This window comes from Manduca sexta, chromosome 24, assembly GCF_014839805.1.
Source record: "Manduca sexta isolate Smith_Timp_Sample1 chromosome 24, JHU_Msex_v1.0, whole genome shotgun sequence".
Classification (NCBI taxonomy): Eukaryota; Metazoa; Arthropoda; class Insecta; order Lepidoptera; family Sphingidae; genus Manduca; species Manduca sexta.
The window spans coordinates 13971653-13991725 of record NC_051138.1 but is presented as its reverse complement, the minus strand read 5'-3'; the positions used below and the strand labels follow the sequence as shown (position 1 = coordinate 13991725).

Sequence of the window (20073 nt, the reverse complement as noted above, 5' to 3'; positions counted from 1 at the left end):
TGATGCTTGTAGGCAATGTGGGATTTACCATTAGGAGAGTTACCATTTCTATTAGTGTATAAAAATCCCTTAGTTGTATAAAATGCAATTTAAAACCAAAAAACACTCATCACGCCTTTATCCTAAATTTTTCGCTGAGTGTAGTCCGTTGCATGATGTGATAGGGGGCGAGCCTATCGCCATATCGGGCACAAATATCAGGCTCTAGAGTGGTGTTGAGTAGAAAAACCCATTTTTTTGCCTGACCTGGGATTCGAACCCGGTAACTCAGAGCGTTATGATATACCGCGCGTGTAATATGATCAATAAATGCGACCTAAAATATATTGTCTTAGGAATTAAATTTTTCCTAAGACAATTTACTCTAACTCGACTTTTCTAATACCGCCTCACACACACTTGTAAAAGTCAACCAGTGGGACTAGAAAATGTATTTTAAAGAGTATTCCAAAATATTTTTAACGTTCATTTCAAGTCTTAGTATAGTCTCAGTTAATTTATTCGCAAATTGACTTAGAATTCCCTTAGCACTTTACAAATCTAAATATACAGTTGAATTAATTAAGACGGGACGGCGAATTTTCCGCGTTTATTGACCTCTGGAATAATTAATTTATTCCATAATAGCTGACCCGACAGACGTTGTCCCGTCTTAACTATGAATTTGCAGCGCGCATTCTGTCAATCGCTGATAGTTATTTCAAAAAATTGACGGATATATAAAATTAATAATTTCACAAAGTTTTCTTAAATTTTCTAATTTTCCGCGCAATTTTTTCAATTTTTTCTTTCATAAGAACCTTCTCCTGACAATAAGAAACACAACAAAAAAAATAGTGAAATCGGTGCAGCCGTTCACGCGTAATGACGTGACTAAGGGAAATAGGGATTCATTTTTATATATATAGATTGATAACTATTTCATTAAATATTTCATCAGCTATCTATTCCCGAAGGGATAGGCAGACGTGCTACTCGTGCAACCAATTTTCTCCATCCCATGATATTGTGTTTGGATAAGACTGTTTTTTTTTTTTAATTTATGATTCATTTCATTATACAATAGTTTAAAGATCGTACATCTGAAAACGACGTATTATCAGTACCTCCGTATCTCTACTAGTAGTAAATTGATTCTCAAAGCGGTCCAGGTCGACCGGAGGCTAGGTGAGACTTTACGGGGGTCCACACTGACAAGATCAAAAAATGTTGGTCCACAATTCGTAAGTGAACACGAAAATTTATCTGGTTTGATAGGAAAGTATTAAATTGTTGGCTTAAATTTACCTATCAATGTAGGCAGATAATATTGATTCGCGTCGTAAGAAGCAAACTACAAGACGTACAAAGAAGAAAAAAAAAGTTTGGAAACCTGTTTCATAGTAAAAACCTCAATCAATATAAGATGTGAACTGAAAATCCTGACGAATATTGCCGGATACTATTTCAAACTTTTCAAACTGACAATGACTGTATGGATTTGACAAATATTTTTTTTACCTTGTCCCAAAAACAGTGGGGTTAGGTAAGTTAAATACGCTCTAAACACCTTTCTGGCATTGCTGTTTGTCGCCCTAATGTCATATATAATAATAATATCAGTCGTGTACTATATACTGTGCGTCTGCTGGGCACGGGCCTCCTCTACTACTGAGAGGGATTAGGCCTTAGTCCAGCACGCTGGTCTAGTCCGAATTGGTAGACTTCACACCCCCTCAAAATTCCTATCGATTACTTTTCACATATGCAGGTTTCCTCACAGTGTTTTTCTTCACCGCTAAAGTGAGCAATAATTCACAAATAAGACACACATCATTTTAAAAGCCAGCGGTGTGTGTCGTTGGGATTTGAACGTGCATACTTCTCGACAATCCGTTCCACATGCAACTCGGCTTTCGCCGCTTACCATAATATTGTTTTAATAAAAAAAAAAGTAAATTTTTCCAGTTCATATAAAATTAAAGCTAATCATTACTCGCATTAAAATTTAACGCATAGATTTATTCTCAGCTAAATTGCGCAGTTCTCTCTATTTCCTCCATTCACTGACATAATATTTTTATCGGAAATGATAACATTATCATTGACAGCGGTGCAAACTCGTTTATATCTGTTGCCAGTATTATGCTTGCCAAGTACTTCTTCATGCTCAGTTCAAACAACAAATTTATCCATCCACATTATCATACTATCATTTACAACTCAATGTATACAGTGATTTTGACATTTCTATAGTAAATGATCCCATATACTCGTCTTTACCTTTGCTAGTTGCTACCAATATGCCAAAAAATCATCCATGAATAATGAATATGTTCACCAAAAATCCCAGTTTTACTTCACTATTTTTTTGATAATTTTGTCGTTTTGTGTTAATGAGAGTGCACGTGAGTGTTTTTCTAAATGTAAATGTGGTTTTGCCGCTGCGATGAATTCTCTTAGAGTATCAGTTGTGGCTTATGGTAAAATTATAACTACCTTCATTGCTCTTTATTCTGTTTGAAACTTACATTTTTACTCGAGATTTACGTTCCGAGTAACTTATTGTGGTTTGTATTTTCAAAAACATATACATGTGGTGTCATTTAGTAACCTCATGTCAAAATGATCCTGTATAATGTATCGCTCCTTATTCAAAATTGCGTTCCAAATACAAATTGATTCACTATATTGAACATTGAAATAAAAACTAAAAACTATTTAAACGGATTTTATCGCGGTTTTTTTTATATTATTATTTTCTCCCGACGTTTCGAAGACTTTGCAGCCTTCATGGAAAATAATAATATAAAAAAACCGCGATAAAATCCGTTTAAATAGTTTTTAGTTTTTATTTCAATGTCTAACATTCGCGTAAACATAAGAAATCATTTCACTATATTGAAAACAAATACTAGGATAGAATGAGGTATTGTATTGAGTAAGGAGTGTAGATTTGTAATGTAATAATCTGCCACGGATCAGATAGGTAATGAATAGATTCCCAAGCATTTTGGCAACGTTCGCTTTGTGTTCATAGATGTATTGTTGTTACATCAATGTCTGAATGGATGGCGCCGAAATGGCTTTTAATACGGTCTTGAATTGATTGTTCATATTAATTAGATCGTTATACATATCATGTTTCATAATATTTATTTATTTTATTTTACACTTTGTAGTACACATAGTATACTGTGTACTTAATACCATGAGCATTCTCCCAGTTAAAATTGGGGTAGTGTAGAGAGGATGGAGGCAGGTGCGTATATAATATTCTATAGATTGTTCTATGGATCTGTTTCTTTTTATAAAATAAAATAGTCTAACAATTTGTTCTTATATAGTAGTACGGATTACCACTAAGGCGCAGGGCACACAGAAAAAACATGGGGCGCAGATATGGTACGGACTGTGCGCCGTCGTAATTTTTTAAAACATATAGAAAAGTTGAAGCACGGATGTGACGCTGGGCGCCGCGAGAGGTGACGGTTTTCAGCTGTCCGATTTTGACACGATAACATGTCTTCTGTCGAAGATGAAGATGTGCTAGTGCTGGTGAATCTTGTGAATATATAGAGGGTTATTGCAATACTCTGGTCTATTATAATTATAGAGAACTCGATGTTTTTACAAGCTTATATATTGTTTCACCTGTCCCGGTGTTCGTAATCAAATCTTGCAAGCTAAATTTTACCCACATCCCAGTATTCGAGTGAGTGGAAATTTGACATGTATCTTAATTACGCGTGACAATGCAATCATATAAATTTAGTTTTGTTGTTAATCCAATATGGCCGCTGTAACAAAATAGCGGCGTACATATTTCAAAACAACCCACCCAATATGGGCATCAAATGAATGAGCTTAACTTCTATAAGACATTATAAAAAGCACTAATTTCCAAGATGGCCGCACGTACAAAATGGCGGATCAGGTACATATTTTTGTTCAACCAACCCAATATAGGTATCAAATGTAAGAGAGACGGATTTTACTTCAACTAATACTTTGCTGCTAAAAATCAGGGTTTGATGATGCAGCTCGAGGGTGGCCATAGGAACTTGGTAATTAAGTGACTCAACCCCATCAAATTTGAGCTCGTATGATTTGTCTTAACGAGTACTTTGGCTAAATGTTAAGCAGGGTCTGATGATGGAGTTGGAGTTTGTAAATGGCCATAGGCACTCGATAGTTAAGCGATACAACCTCATCGAATTTGGGCTAGTATTATTCGTTTTAATGACTATTAAGGTGCTAGATGATAATCAGCATACATCTTTAAGTGCTCAATACAACGCATTGCGAGCGTAGGTACTACGGGCTACATAACCGAAAAAACACAATACAAAAACATAACACGCTTTTTTTTATAAAAAATGAATCTGATATAAAAACGCAAATATTTAATTTATCGTGTTTAATTTATTTTTAACTTTTTAGTTATTTTTCATTAACTAGTAATAAAAGCTTGTTTATAAAAGTTTCTTTTTCTTTTGATTTTTCAATTAAACTACAAAATTGAACGTTTAATACGCAATCGTTCCGCATTTTCACCTAATATACAATTATCTTCCTTCTCCAAACACCTCGCAACTATACAAGAACGCAGGAAGTTTTGTGTGACAGCGACGCACGAGTGCCAGCACTCGTGTTTAGAGAAGGGAGATAATCGTATATTATGTGAATATTACGAATTTTGGAGATCTGCGTATCATGACAATAATCCAGTACTTGAAAACTGATAAGCTATAAATATAAATACTACATCTATCACAAACCTAACTCAGTGAGAAAAAAACGACCAAGGAATATGTTATTCTTTAACAATAAATATTTTGTGTAGGTATTATTTTATATTAGGTATTAGCAAACGTATCATAAAAAAAATAATTTATTTTCAATTTCAAAAGTTTTATCCCCATCATGTTTTTTATTTTTCCGGGAGATTTTATTTGAAATGTCTCGTGTTAACAATTAATATTTGCAATAACGTTACTTTTGTATTAGATTACAAAATTAATTTTTGCATTTCATTTTTCCGGATAGCTTCAAAATTTTCATTTGTTCTTCATAATATTGTGGTTATTTAAATGCAAATTGTTTTAGCGTCCTTCTCGCTTGTTATGGCGGGTTGGTAGAAAGTAAAGTTGTTGATGCTCGCCAGTCACCAAGGAAATTTCCAGATGGATTTCTGTTTGGTGCAGCCACTGCCGCTTATCAAATAGAAGGCGCTTGGAATAAAGATGGTGAGTTGATTTACGTTCTGTCTAAACCTTCAGAGTTTCAAATTTCATATAATAATGAATTAATTTCCTTCAACCCAATAAATTTATGTGTTGCCAAGTTATAAAGTTTACTTGTAGATTCTCGTATGGAGAGATTATTGTAGGTATCACCGCATAATTTGTTCTTGTCGGTAGTTGCAATGCGCAAGCACTATTTTGTGTTCATTTTTCTTCATATCCATTGCAAATAATTCCCTTCCAGGAAAATCTGAGAGTATTTGGGACAAAACGTGTCACATGGTACCAAGTCCTATCGCCGATGGTTCAAGCGGCGACATCGCTAACGACTCCTACCACCTGTACAAACGAGACGTAGAAATGATGAGAGAGCTAGGACTCGATTTCTATCGGTTCTCGATCGCATGGACCAGAATATTCCCAACCGCCTACGCTGATAAAATCAACGAAGCTGGAGTAGCGTACTACAACAATCTGATCGATGAATTACTGAAATACAATATCCAACCCATGATAACGATTTACCACTGGGACTTACCCCAGAATATCCAAGATTTGGGTGGATGGACCAACCCAAATATCATTGATTGGTACACGGACTACGCACGAGTATTATTCGAGCTGTTTGGTGATCGAGTTAAATACTGGATTACTGTGAACGAGCCGCGAGAGATTTGTCGTCAAGGCTATGGGAAGGGCAGTTTGGCTCCATTATATACTATGTCCGGTTTTGGAGATTATATATGTGGTAAGAATTTATTATTGGCCCATGCCAAAGCCTACCACATCTACGATAAAGAGTACAGGCCCAAACAAAATGGAACAATTTTTATTTCTATCAGCGCTGCAAGATACGAGCCTAATAGTGATAGTGAGGAAGATATAAAAGCAGCTGAAGATGCCAACATGTTTGATGTGAGTTGCATTATATATGAATGTTTACTACTTTTTATATAAAAAAGGCACTAACTTCTGTGGAGTTCCAGTAGTTGGGGGCTACACCAAGAAACCTTAATTAAATTTCTACCAAAATTGTCTTTAGATATGTCACCCCCTTCTAGTATGCAAGAAAAAAATCTAATTTACTTATATTTGTGCAAAGTTCTTATCATATATTGATAACTCCAGTTATCAGCTGATGGTTTTAAGAAGTCCTCTCCTCCAGAATTATCATGTTATCCTATTTTATCTGCCTAACTTATCTGTTCGAAAATAGTCGACGTCATCAAAACTATAGTAAAAATGTTATAATATTAGCTCTGTAATATACATACCCATAATAGTGTCATATACATACGCGCCCACACGAACATTCACCACTCCAGCTATTTGAGTACACTAGAGAACCAGAGATTTATATGTTTTTTTCCAGTGGGGCATGTACGCTCATCCCATTTTCTTTGAGTCCGGTGACTATCCTCAAATTGTGAAAGACAGAATAGCTCAGAAAAGTGCTGAACAAGGATATCCTCGCTCCCGACTCCCAGAGTTCACACCTGAAGAAATTGATTACCTTCGCGGTACCTCTGACTTGTTTGGCCTCAACCACTATTCCACACATTTGACGTACAGAAACGAGTCGGTTATTGGTACTACAAAGTCCCATCATACGATGATGATCTTAGTATCATATCCTACGCCAGTCCTGATTGGTTAACTGGATCCCATCCGCGAATTAAGGTAAATCTAACAAGTACTGAATTGTACTCATATTACATGAAAGACAATGCAAAGCTATAATATCCATTTTAATGCTGGGCACAGTTATACCACCAGTGACAATTGGGATATCTGTAGATAAAATTGAGACATGTGAAGAGGATTTTAAGGGTAATGTGTTATATAATATACAGGGGGGTTTATCTTATCTTGTTGACATTGAAATCTAAAGCACCACTTGACATGTTTGTTATTATTACATAAATATTCTAATAAAATGATACAGAAAATATTGAGAGGAAGAGTAGTGTGGGTGACTTTTATAATTTTATGTTAAACTACCTCTTGCCTGCGGCTCCGCCCGCGTGAATTTTTTCAAAAGTAGCCTAGAGCATTCCGGAATAATATAGCGAAAAAAAATTAAAAATCAGATTAGTAGTTCTTGAGATTAGCGCTTTCATATAAACAAAACCTCTTCAGTTTTATACAATAGTAGGTGTACATGGTTTTTGTTACTTTTAAAAATAGGGGGATTGTTTAAGCTTCTAGAATATGAATCGTTATCTAACAATTGACTTTTAATCTTAAAATAAAACGTCGGAGAGACAGAATCGTACGACATCTTTGTACCACCACTGCTTACATACGAAGACCTTTGGAAACGACGAGAAATCGTCAAATAGTTAACATCACCCATCATGATACAGTAGGTCGGTGTCAGAGTATAGGGGATGCATGCTTAAATCTTAAAAAAAATCAGAAATCTTCTATCAATGTAAATAGATAACTTCTAATTTTAGACAACCCCGTGGGGATTCTACAACCTTTGAGGAAAATAAGTGAAAGCTACAACAATGTACCGATTTTTATCACTGAGAACGGTTACGCAACATATGAAGGGTTAGAAGACGATGACCGAGTATATCACTTCAAGGAATATCTAGGTGCTGTTCTGGATGCCATTAATGATGGATCTGATATAAGAGGCTACACTCCTTGGAGTCTAATGGATAACTTTGAATGGTTGCAAGGCTATACGTGAGTATATAATAACCTTTTTTTAAGTAATAAATTCCTTTAGTTGTTGGTCTGGCGGAGACAAGTCCCCTCGTGGTTATATAAGTAGTTTACCCAAAGTTTCTGTGTGCATTCCATGACCGGTAAAACTTTATGTGGTTTGTATTTAACAATTAAGTATTGCTCGCGGCCTCGCCCGCGTGACCAGCCTTTCCTACTATAGGCCCTAAAACACTGAAGCGATTTAAAGCGCAACCAGCAAGACGCCAGCGCCATCTATAAAAAAGAAAAATTCTATAGTATAAAATCACGGGATAAAAAATAGCTATGTGTTAATGCAGTTCATGATATACTCGTGTGCCAAATATCATTTAAATACGTTCAGCCGTTTCTGCGTGTACTTGTCACAAACATCCAAACATTTGTACTAACTTTCGCATTTATAATATTAGTAAGATAAGATTTACTTAGATAAGGGGACTGGATATCAAAACCTTTCCTGCAACAAACACGAAGAGTACCACACCGAACCTAAAGTGGAGCAGGACAAGATAAAGTCAACGTTATTGACAAAGAGTCTAGGTTGGGCCTATATTCCACACAAATTAAGTCCACTCGTCTACTGTTACATCTAGAGTATAAATTATGAAGTCACCTCTATTCTAGCATTTACACTCACAGTATTCTTTCACTATCTCTTTAGTCATAAAGTACAGTTTTTTTTAATACAAATTACAGGCAAAGGTTCGGTCTCTACGAGGTGGACTACAACAGCCCCGAACGCACGCGCACCCCGCGCAAGTCAGCGTTCCTTTACAAAGAGATCCTGCGCACGAAGACCTTGGACAAGGATTATGAACCCAAATTGACAGCTATGACTATCGAAGAAGGACATTAAATATATTTTTATACTTTGACAATGTTTCTTTTATTTTATGTACCAGATTTATACTATATATTGCATCATTAGTTTCAAAACTTTTGAGTTTGATCCCTGGATAATTCGACGTGCGAAGTGATTCTAAAAATTCTTTAAGTTATTATAATCTACATAGTCTGAGTATAGAGCCATAAGAAAAATCCTCTATATTTATATTTAAACTAAACAAACCAAGTATAAATTCAGAAGACTGTTACGTGTACGTAGATTGCTGATAGAAGAATATATTTTATATCTGCCAAGATAACGCCCACCATACACAAGGTGTTAAAACCCGCCATATGTGTGTGTGTGTCGCGTTCCGGCATCAGCCTGTGAATATCCGGTTCCAACAGGCCGGCATTGTTGTGTCGACTGTCGAGGGGTACTCGTCTCTCATCAGTCGACATTCACTTGGACTCCACTCCACTTACCATCAAGTGCAGTGGGGTCAAAAAAATGAATTTATTGAAATTTAACTAATTTTCGGATTCTATCACGGTTTTTTATATTTTAATTTTCTCCCTTCGTTTCGAAGACTGCAGCCTTCATGATCACGGGGGAGGACTGAGGTGTTGTTCAACCGTAAAGTCAAAGTTACAATATCTACCTACATTTTACAATTATACAACTTTTTAAAAATTTTACTCTTGGTGGTCCGATCTGCGCAGAATGAGCCGGTCTCTTGGGTTCAGATTTAATTAAATGTAGAACTGGATCCCAGGATTGTGCAAGCTTCCAACCATCTTCCCTATTGAAATTAGGATGTTTTTTAATTTCAATAGCCTCGCGAATCATCCTAGGCAGGAATCGGTGTTCTTTGGCGAGGATTTGTGGCTTGTCTAGTCGCAGATAATGATTGGCGCCTCCTTCAGAGTATTCAGCAACTGCAGACTTCGTCGAGCGTCGGTGTTTCACGTTAGCTATATGTTCTTTTACGCGGGTCCCTATATTTCTTTTGTTTGCCCGATATAAGAGAGGCCACAGTTGCAATCTATTTTGTATACTCCCGGTTCTTGTAGAGGTATATGACACTTGACAGGTGGTAAAAATTGACTAATCTTCTTAGGCGGCTTAAAATAAGTTTTTATTGAAGCACGCTTCAGGATGTATCCAATCTCGTCGGTGACTCCTCTTACATATGGTAATACAAGTATGTATCAGTATGGGTCTGTTTCCGATACACAGTATGACTTAAGGTCTGATTAGGATTACGGATGATTAAAACATCTAAGAAAGCAAGAGATTTATTGTATTCTAACTCCATAGTAAATTGGATTTTATCAATGTCTAACATTCGCGTAAACCTAAGAAATCATTATAAAATTAATAAATATTATTGTTAACGGAATATGGAATGCGCCATATAAGGCTGATTTGTGCATAATAAAATACACATTACCTTGTGAAGTTCAAATTTTACTTGTATTACGCAAGATATCAAATCTCAACGGAGATTAGCCTAATATGCAGGAGACATTACAGTGCACAAGTGTGTGCGCAATACACAGGTGTACTCTGTTCCTTCACTCACACAGTCTGGTGAGACAATCCGACATGACTGGAGAGAGATCAGACGCAGGGCCAACGGCTTTACGTGTTTAAAATAAATAAATTATATTCACAGCGTTTCAATATCTACAAGTTTTAAATGCGCAATGTTTGTAGCGTAAATCATTTTCACCACAATGTAATGAGAGTTCTAATTTGCAGGCGATGTTTAGCTTGCTTTGTTTATCAAAAACACTTCTACAAGTTAGATCTAGAATTTGAATGACAATAAGTTGTTGTTTTTTTTATTCAAGCACGGCATAGTGACTCCGCTGCATCTCATGGCACGCAGAGTGAGGACCAGATAAAGTCGACAGGCGAGTAATCGTTGAGTATCCGGCCGATTAGAAACCGGATATACACAGGCCGATCCCGGAACTTACGTGGGCCAATATGACGGGTTTTACACCTTCTGTATGTAGTTCGCTATCCGGACGGATACAAATATCCAGGGCCCTTATTCTCTATGCCACACGTTAGTTTCATAGTGCGTAACAAGCACGTAACGCAACGCGTCACGTTTAGGACTATAGGATTTGGCATACACAATACCATTGTAAGCACATTTCACGAAGATAACATGACACAGCCGCGTTACGCGTTTACACTGTCATGCAGAATAAGGGCCCTGATACTAGCAATGTAGTTTATAATATCTTCAAGATTGTATTCTAAAAGGGGTTAGGTTGAGAAGTTAGTCACCGCGTACCTAATGGCTTATTTGCTTTAGAAATAGGGCTGTACTATAATAGATGCAATCTAATGTCGCACTATCGATATCAGCTGAGACGCTGTCAAATTAAAGTCAGAATTTTAACGTCATCGCTATTAAATATACTGATATCGAAAACATGTCAAATTATATATTAAGTCATAGCATATGACGGTTTTTGACAACTTAAGCTTTGTTTATTAAAAAATTCAATATTAAATGTCTACTTGAGATTGTAATTAAAGATAAGATTGATTTCTTAATACGATCTTAGGAGATCGTAGTGGCGATTACCAGGTCAGGTACCAATTTTCGTAGGTTCTATTTCAATTGTCCAGGTTTGAATCGCTCAAAAGGAACTGATTTTAGGTAGGCGGCCGTTTAATAACTATGCCGAAAAATGTTCACAATAAATATTATGTAAAAGTATGTTCAAGCGGTGATAGCCTAGTTGGGTGTAGAACGCACTGCCAAGACGAATGTCCGCAGGTTCAAATCCCAAGGGCACACACCTCTGACTTTTCTAAAATCATGTTTGTATTCTTTGTGAATTTATCGTTCGCTTTAACGGTGAAGGAAAACATCGTGAGGAAACCTGCACATCTGAGAAGTTCTCTATAGGAATTTCAAAGGTGTGTGAAGTCTACCAATCCGCACAAGGCCAGCGTGGTGGACTAAGGCCTAATCCCTCTCAGTAGTAGAGGAGGCCCGTGCTCAGCAGTGGGCAAGTATATAATACAGGGCTGATATTATTATTATGTTGTATCTTTCCTACGGGAAATCACGGCATAATATTATCAATTAGTCGCCTGGATGCTCATCATCCCCCCATAGAAATTACACTCACTGATGAAACTCCCCTTTTAAAAACTTGTTCTTCGCTTGAAATACTCAACTTTCGCAAGACTAATTATATTGAGTGCGCTAAAGATCTCCTTAATGAGGATTGGGCTCAGTCAGTCAAAGATCTTAATTGTGATGATTTCGTTCAAAATTTTTACAATATACTGACCGCTACGCTTAATAAAAATACCCCTAAGATAATACAAAGATCACATAGGTATCCTACTTGGTTTTCCAGTGCTCTCAAAAAGATTCTCAGAAACAAGGCTAAGTACCATGCTCGCTACAAACGATTTCAAAATCCTCGTGATTATGACACATTCTCTATGCTTAGATCAAGAGCGAAACATGCTATGACTGAATGTTTTAAAAGTTACATCTCTAGTATCGAGGAAGACATTAAAATTAATATTAAAGCCTTTTGGAGACATACGAAGAATAAGCGCATTACTAACAGAATTCCCAACTCCATGTTTTACATGAATAGAATCGCTAATACTGGATCTGACATAGTCAATCTGTTTGCAGATTATTTTTGTTCCACTTATAAGGATAACAATAACTTATCTTATACACCCGATTTTCCTCCATCGTCATTTACCGTCACTAAGTTAAAAATCCGCGAAGAAGATGTTCTTCGTCTTTTGAATAGCATCGATATTCGTAAAAGCGCAGGTCCTGACGGTGTACCGCCGGTATTCATTCGTTTTTGTGCTTCCGCTTTGGCCGGGCCGCTGTCTCTAATTTTCAGCAAATCCTTAAGTGAAGGAGTATTTCCTTCTTTATGGAAAATAGCAAATATTACCCCAATCTATAAGGCAGGCGACCCTCATGACGTCACCAACTGTCGTCCTATTTCCATACTAAGCTGCTTTGCTAAAGTGTTTGAAAGTCTGATCTATCGTCACTTTTTCAATCATGTCAAATGTCTTCTGAGCAGTAAACAACATGGATTTGTATCTGGGAGATCTACGTGTATGAACCTCCTTCTCTACACCAACTTTTTATGCAAAGCTTTTAATAAAAACAGATAGATTATTTTTATAGCGACTTCTCTAAAGCGTTCGACCGAGTGAATCAAAAGATATTGCTGCTCAAGACAGATCACTTAGGTATTCACGGTGATCTACAACGTTGGCTTAGATCCTATCCTATGAATAGAACTCAACTTGTAGCGCTGTATGGTTACGATTCGGTGCCCTTCTTGGCTACCTCAGGTGTGCCTCAAGGCTTTGACTTGGATCCTTCGCTATTTTTAATGTTTATCAATGATTTGTTGAACATTATCGACAGTGAATGTCTGGCGTATGCGGATGACATAAAGATCTTTAGAGTTATTGACAGTTATGATCAGTGTGTGGCCCTGCAGCGCGATATCAATGTTATTTTTGAATGGTGTAAGGTTAAGGATACGAAGTTAAATATAAACAAATGCAAAATAATCACGTTTTCAAAAAATAATAATATTTATCTTAATAATTATGATGTAAATGGAGTAATTTTAAAGCGAGTCAACACTATATGAGATCTTGGAGTGCTATTTGACTCGAAGCTATCTTTCAGGGATCATTATGACAGGATATGTAGCAAAGCCAATAATATGTTATCATTTATTCTCCGCGTCGGTAAACCATTCAAGAACATCTCGTCACTTTTAACCCTATACTGCTGTTTAGTGAGGTTGCACTTTAGAATATTGTTCGCCCATTTGGTCCCCGATATACTGCACACATAAAGATAAAATTGAATCTATTCAACGCCGATTTGTTCGATCATTGTGCACAAAATGTGGTCTTCGACGCAAAATACCTGAATACACCGACAGGCTACAGAAATTTCATATGGTTTCCTTGGGAGGGAGGTAATTGATCTCTGTACTCTTCACAAAATTGTTAATGGAACGCTTGACTGTAATATGGTTGAGCCATTGTACTTCAAGTTGCCGACTCGGTCAGTGCGTGTTCAACAAATGTTCAGTGTACCACCACCCAACAACAATGTATCACAAAATAATCCCTTTACCAGAATGAGCACGTTATATAATAACGTTTGTACAAAACTTGACATTTTTAACATTAGTTTTGCTTCCTTTAAAGAATCCCTATTTAAAACCTGTAACTAAGTAACTAGACTAATCATTCCGAATTTTGCGTGATGCTACCAATTAACTTAATTGTTGGGTATAGTTGTAATAGGGCTTCAAACTCATTTTGCTTTTAATGTAATATTGATATATCATTTGTTTAGTTTGTAGTCCGTAACTGTACCTAATAATAAAAAATAAAATAAAGGGCCGGTCCTTTTGGAAGGCTTGCGTGGGGACATAGATCCAACACGTAGAGGCCCCTTTAAGATACGAGTACGACCTTGCGAGTACTCTCTCTGTCTGTACTTATGGAGGAAATACAGCCAAAGACAGCGCTTTGCAAGGTGCAGGGACTATTGCAGAAAATATGGGGATTATACTGGGTCTATGGATGGGATCTAGCTGGACTGGTTGCTGGGCTATTGATTGAGACAACGGGACGCTTGTCAAGTAAAATGTCTCTATCTTATGTATTCAAGGCAGACGGTGACTTGCCCCCCACTAGATGGGCATCCCATAAGTGGCGTAAGGTAAGGACGCAACACCGGTGTGGGTGGCTTAAGGGTGTCGAGAGGTGTGCACCGATTTCACCATCGCGGGTCGCTGTCGCGTCCCGGAGCGGCTTTCCTCGCTATTACGCAGATTGAGCACTTCCACCCTAGAGCTGAGGTTCTTAGCTCTTGCGACTTCCACCCCTAGCCGGCCAGTTAAGGCAAGCCAAGGGTCAGGGGGTCTCATTTAGCCCCCATGGAATCAGGGAACGCCGTGTCGCCACTCACCGTCGGCTCGCCACAAAGCCGCCCCTGCGGGCTTATTATTATTATGTTCATTGATCCCATATTAGGATGGATAGAAGCTAATGGTGGAGGTCTGTGTTCCCGCTAAATAAGTTATTTATATTTTACATTACAACATACTGACTACATTTTAACTATGTCCAAACGACACTCATATCTTACCCGTTCAACTAATAAAATAATATTCTATAAACAATAAAACTAGATGTAAGAAAGTTTTAATACTGCAAGATTTAAGACATGACTGGACTAAATACATCCGTGACGGATACACTGACTTAAAATTCTCGAATGTTGCTCGTTATGAAGGGTATTTTAGTTTTATCCGCTCAATACCAATAACTAATTTGTATGTACTTAAATACCAGAGAAGTCTTGTAATGGTTATGTTTATGCTATTATACTTGTATCCGAGCGGGCAGTGAGCACCGTAAACAAGTGTAAAACAGGCCATAGTGGCCTATGTTTGTTGTGTTAGGGGATCAGCCTGTATATATCCGGTTTCAAATAGGCCGGCATAATTGTGTCGATTGACGGAGGATAAACAGGAGTGTTTTTTGTGTCGTCGGTCAACACGGTGTGGACAGCATTCAACTTACCATTTGGGATGGATAAATTTGTTGTTTAAACTAAGCGTGAAGAAGTAGTTCATAAGCATAATACTGGCGACAGTTAGAAATTAGTTTACAACGCTGTCAGTGATAATGTTATCGCATTTCCGATAAAAATATTATGCCAATAAGTAGAAGAAACACAAATAACTGCACTATTTAGCTGACAATAAATCTATGCGTTTAATTTGAATGCGAGTGACCAGATTGACCAGTTTTAATTGTATATGAATTGGTAACATTTTTTCTTTATTAAAACAATATCAGCAGCGGCTATAGCCTAGTTAGGAGTGGAACGGACTTTCGAGGCGAATGTCCGCAGGTTCAAAATCCAAAGGCACGCACCTCTGATTTCCTAAAATTATGCGTGTATACTTGTGAATTATTTCTTGCTTTAACGGCGAACGAAAACATCGCGAGAGAACTTGCATACTTACTCCTCAGTACCAGTGCGAAGTCAAATTGCGTCTGATAGACTCTCCCCATCACAGGACTGTTTGCACCTCTGCCTTCCTCTTCAGGGATAAAGGCGTGTTGGTGTTTATTCGTGCTTTGTAATATTAAATCAAAAGCGATATCTTGTCTCAGAATACTATTTCTCCACTTTGTGACGGATGTTTTGATTTATTAATGCGATGAACATTGAGATGAAAACACTGTTAGACTGACTTCCTTCTGTTCTTAATCTATATCATTATATAAAGGTGAAGAGTTTGTTTGTTTGAACGCGCTAATCTCAGGAACTATCGGTTCGAATTAAAAAATTCTTTTAGTGTTAGATAGCCCATTTATCGAGAATGGCTATAGGCTATAATATCATCACGCTATAACTAATGGGAGCAGAGCAGTAATGAAAAATGTTGCAAAGACAGGAAAATGTATTAGTTTTGAGAGCTAAACGGTTAAAGTTATACAACAATTATGTATGACTTGTTGAATTTGTTCCTCTCAAAAAAATATATATATTATTAAACAAAGTGCCCCAACCTCTTTGTCAGTCTGTCTGAACGCGGTAAAATCAAAAAGTACCGAACGGATTTAGATGAAATTTGGTATGGAGATAGTTTGACACTTTGGAAAGGACATAGGCTCCCGAGAAAAACATAGCGTGGCTTTATAACGGAAAACTTTAGCCCGAAAAAAAACGAATCATAAATGTGGGAATTATATGTGCAACTTCATAATTAAGAGTCCGTATACGCTATTACTTAAACTAAAGTGAACCTAAACAAAAACATTGATAATATTAGGAAATTTGGTCATCTGTGTCATCATGACAATATTCCAGTACTTGAAAACTGATAAGCTATAAATATAAATACTACATCTATCTCAAACCTAACTGAGTGAGAAAAAAACGACCAAGGAATATGTTACTCTTTAACATTAAATATTTCGTGTTGGTATTATTTTATATTAAGTTTTACCAAATGTGTTATGAAAATTTAATAAAAACATCACTTTATATTTAAATTTAAATAAAATGTCTGCATTGTATTTTTTAATTTCCGGATGTTTTATTTGCACTTTTATAAATATTAAATATATCGTGTTAATCATTATTATTTGCAATAATGTTACTTTTGTATTTTATTACAATAATAATCTTTGCATTTCGTTTTTCTGGATAGCTTGAAAATTCTCATTTTGTTCTTCATACTGTGGTTATTTAAATACAAATTGTTTTAGCGTTCTTCTCGCTTGTTATGGCGGGTTGGTAGAGAGTAAAGTTGTTGATGCTCGCCAGTCACCAAGGAAATTTCCAGATGGATTTCTGTTTGGTGCAGCCACTGCCGCTTATCAAATAGAAGGCGCTTGGAATAAAGATGGTGAGTTGATTCTATATTCAGTCTAAACCTTCAAAGTTTCTATAAAAAAGTGAATTAATTTCCTTAAGCCCAATAAATAAACGTATTGAAAAGTTATAAAGTTTACTATTAGGTCTCTCCTATAAAGATGAAGAAGATCCTCCTCCTCCTAAGAAGGTCATAGTGGTACGTAAAACCGCATTGTCTATTACCTACCGTTATCAAGCACTAATTGTAGGTATCACCACATAGTTCGTTCTTGTAGGTAGTTGCAATGCGCAAGCACAGTTTTGTGTCCATTTTTTCTTCATAATATCCATTGTAAATAATTCCCTTTCAGGAAAATCTGAGAGTATTTGGGACAAAACATGTCACATGGTACCAAGTCCCATCGCCGATGGTTCAAGCGGCGACATCGCTAACGACTCCTACCACCTTTACAAACGAGACGTAGAAATGATGAGAGAGCTAGGAATCGATTTCTATCGGTTCTCGATCGCATGGACCAGAATATTCCCAACCGCCTACGCTAATAAAATCAACGAAGCTGGTGTTGCGTACTACAACAATCTGATCGATGAATTACTGAAATACAACATACAACCCATGATCACGATCTACCATTGGGACTTACCCCAGAATCTCCAAGAGTTGGGTGGATGGACCAACCCGAATATCATTGATTGGTATACGGACTACGCACGAGTATTATTCGAACTGTTTGGTGATCGAGTTAAATACTGGATTACTATGAATGAGCCGCGAGAGGTTTGTCGTCAAGGATATGGATGGGGAACTTTGGCTCCATTGTATAATATGTCTGGTTTGGGAGATTATATATGTGGCAAGAACTTGCTTTTGGCCCATGCTAAAGCCTACCACATCTACGATGAAGAGTATAGGCCGGAACAAAATGGAACTATTTTTATAACCATCAGCGCTGAAAGATACGAACCTAATAGTGATAGTGAGGAAGATATAAAAGCTGCTGAAGAAGCCAACATGTTTGATGTGAGTTGCATTATGTATAAATGTTTACAGCCATTTAAAGAAAAAGTTACTCACTTCTGTCGAGTTCCAGAAGTTGGATTTAAACCAGGAAACCTTAATTAAAATTCTATCAATAACTTCTTCAGAAATCTCATTCTTAGATTATCCATCTATTATTTCTAAATACTTCATCTATCATCATCATCATATCATTCTTCTATCATTCACCTATAATACACAGCCAAAATTTTTATATTTTTTACATATGTGCAAAGTTCTTATTAGATCTTGATTACTTCAGTTATCAGCTGATGGTTTCAAGAAATACTCTAGTCAAGAATTATCGTAATTTATTGCTTATTTCCTAGTTACATAACCATGTGAAAATAGAAAAAAAACAGAAATTCACAATACGTTGTTACGTTGTAGTAGAATATAAGTTCGAAAATAGTCCGTGTCTTCAAAACTATAATAATAATTTAATAGTATATAATAGTATCAGCTTTATAATTTATGATATACATACTTCCCTATATGAACATCCACAGCGCAAGCTATTTTGAGTACGACACTAGTAAATCAGCCATTTACACGGTTTTATTTATTCCAGAGATTTATATGCTTTTTTTCCAGTGGGGCATGTACGCTCATCCCATTTTCTTTGAGTCCGGTGACTATCCTCAAATTGTTAAAGACAGGATAGCTGAGAAAAGTGCTGAACAAGGGTACCCTCGCTCCCGGCTCCCAGAATTCACTCCTGAAGAAATTGCCTACCTTCGCGGTACATCTGACTTGTTCGGCCTCAACCACTATTCCACCCATTTGACGTACAGAAACGAGTCAGTTATTGGTCAATACGCAATCCCATCGTTTAATGATGATCTTAGTGTTATGACCTACGCCAGTTCTGATTGGGTGACCGGATCGCATCCACGAATTAAGGTAAGTCTAGCAAGTATATATTGTATAGCCTTTAACTAATGTATCGATGAGATATTTTAGAGATAGTTTAAGAGCGATAAAGTGATAGATGCTAGTATAGTGTTGTGTTAAATCGAAATTATCGTTCGCGATATTTGCTATTAGGAACCTAAATAAAGGTAATCCATGCTAAAAATCATAAAATCATCACAGATGGTTATGATAATTGGACTTTTATTGATAGTGAACTCACACCACGTATGCTGCACTCTAGACGACAGATACTGTATTGTACTCATATTGTATGAACGGCAATGCAAAGCTATAATATTTATTTGAATGCTGAAGACAGTTATACCACCAGAAACGATTGGGATATCTGTAGATAAAGTTAAGACATATGAAGAGGACTTAAAGGATGATATTTTATACAATGTACGGGGGGGTTTATCTTATCTTGTAGGTATTGAAATTTTAAGTACCACTTGATATTACGTGTTTGTTATTATGACATAAATATTATAATAACAATGATACAGAAAATATTGAGTGGAAGTGTAGTGTGGGCGACTGTAATAATTTTATGTTAAGCTATCCCTTACCCGCAGCTCCGCCCGCGTATTTTTTTTTTTGAAAAGTAGCCTATATCACCCAGGGGTAATGTAGCTTCTTATTAGTGAAAAAAATCGAAATCGGTTCTGTAGTTCCTGAGATTAACATGTTCAAACAGACAAACTCTTTGCTTTTGTATATTTAATAGTAGGTATAGATATAGATTATTTAAAAATAATATAATCCAGACAAATACCATTTTGGTACTTTTCCATTTTATCGATCTAGCAACAGGGGATTGTTTTTGGCTTCTAGAACACGAATCGTTATCTAACAATTGACTTTTAATCTTAAATTAGAACTTCGGAGACGCACCATAGAA

The 20073-nt window shown here is 36.6% G+C and overlaps 1 protein-coding gene across 1 annotated transcript; it reads left to right on the top strand.

Moving 5' to 3' along the window:
* Nucleotides 1–4777: 4777 nt before the first annotated feature.
* Nucleotides 4778–19214, top strand: LOC119190454 (lactase-phlorizin hydrolase-like). Its single transcript, XM_037442417.1, is given in 12 exon segments — nt 4778–4821; nt 5089–5228; nt 5470–6140; nt 6598–6814; nt 6817–6905; nt 7685–7706; nt 7709–7922; nt 8640–8794; nt 16768–16819; nt 17110–17249; nt 17569–18239; nt 18852–19214. Coding segments are annotated over 12 exon segments (2748 nt in total). The 5' UTR covers nt 4778–4792; the 3' UTR covers nt 19200–19214.
* The last annotated feature ends 859 nt before the right edge of the window (nt 19215–20073 follow it).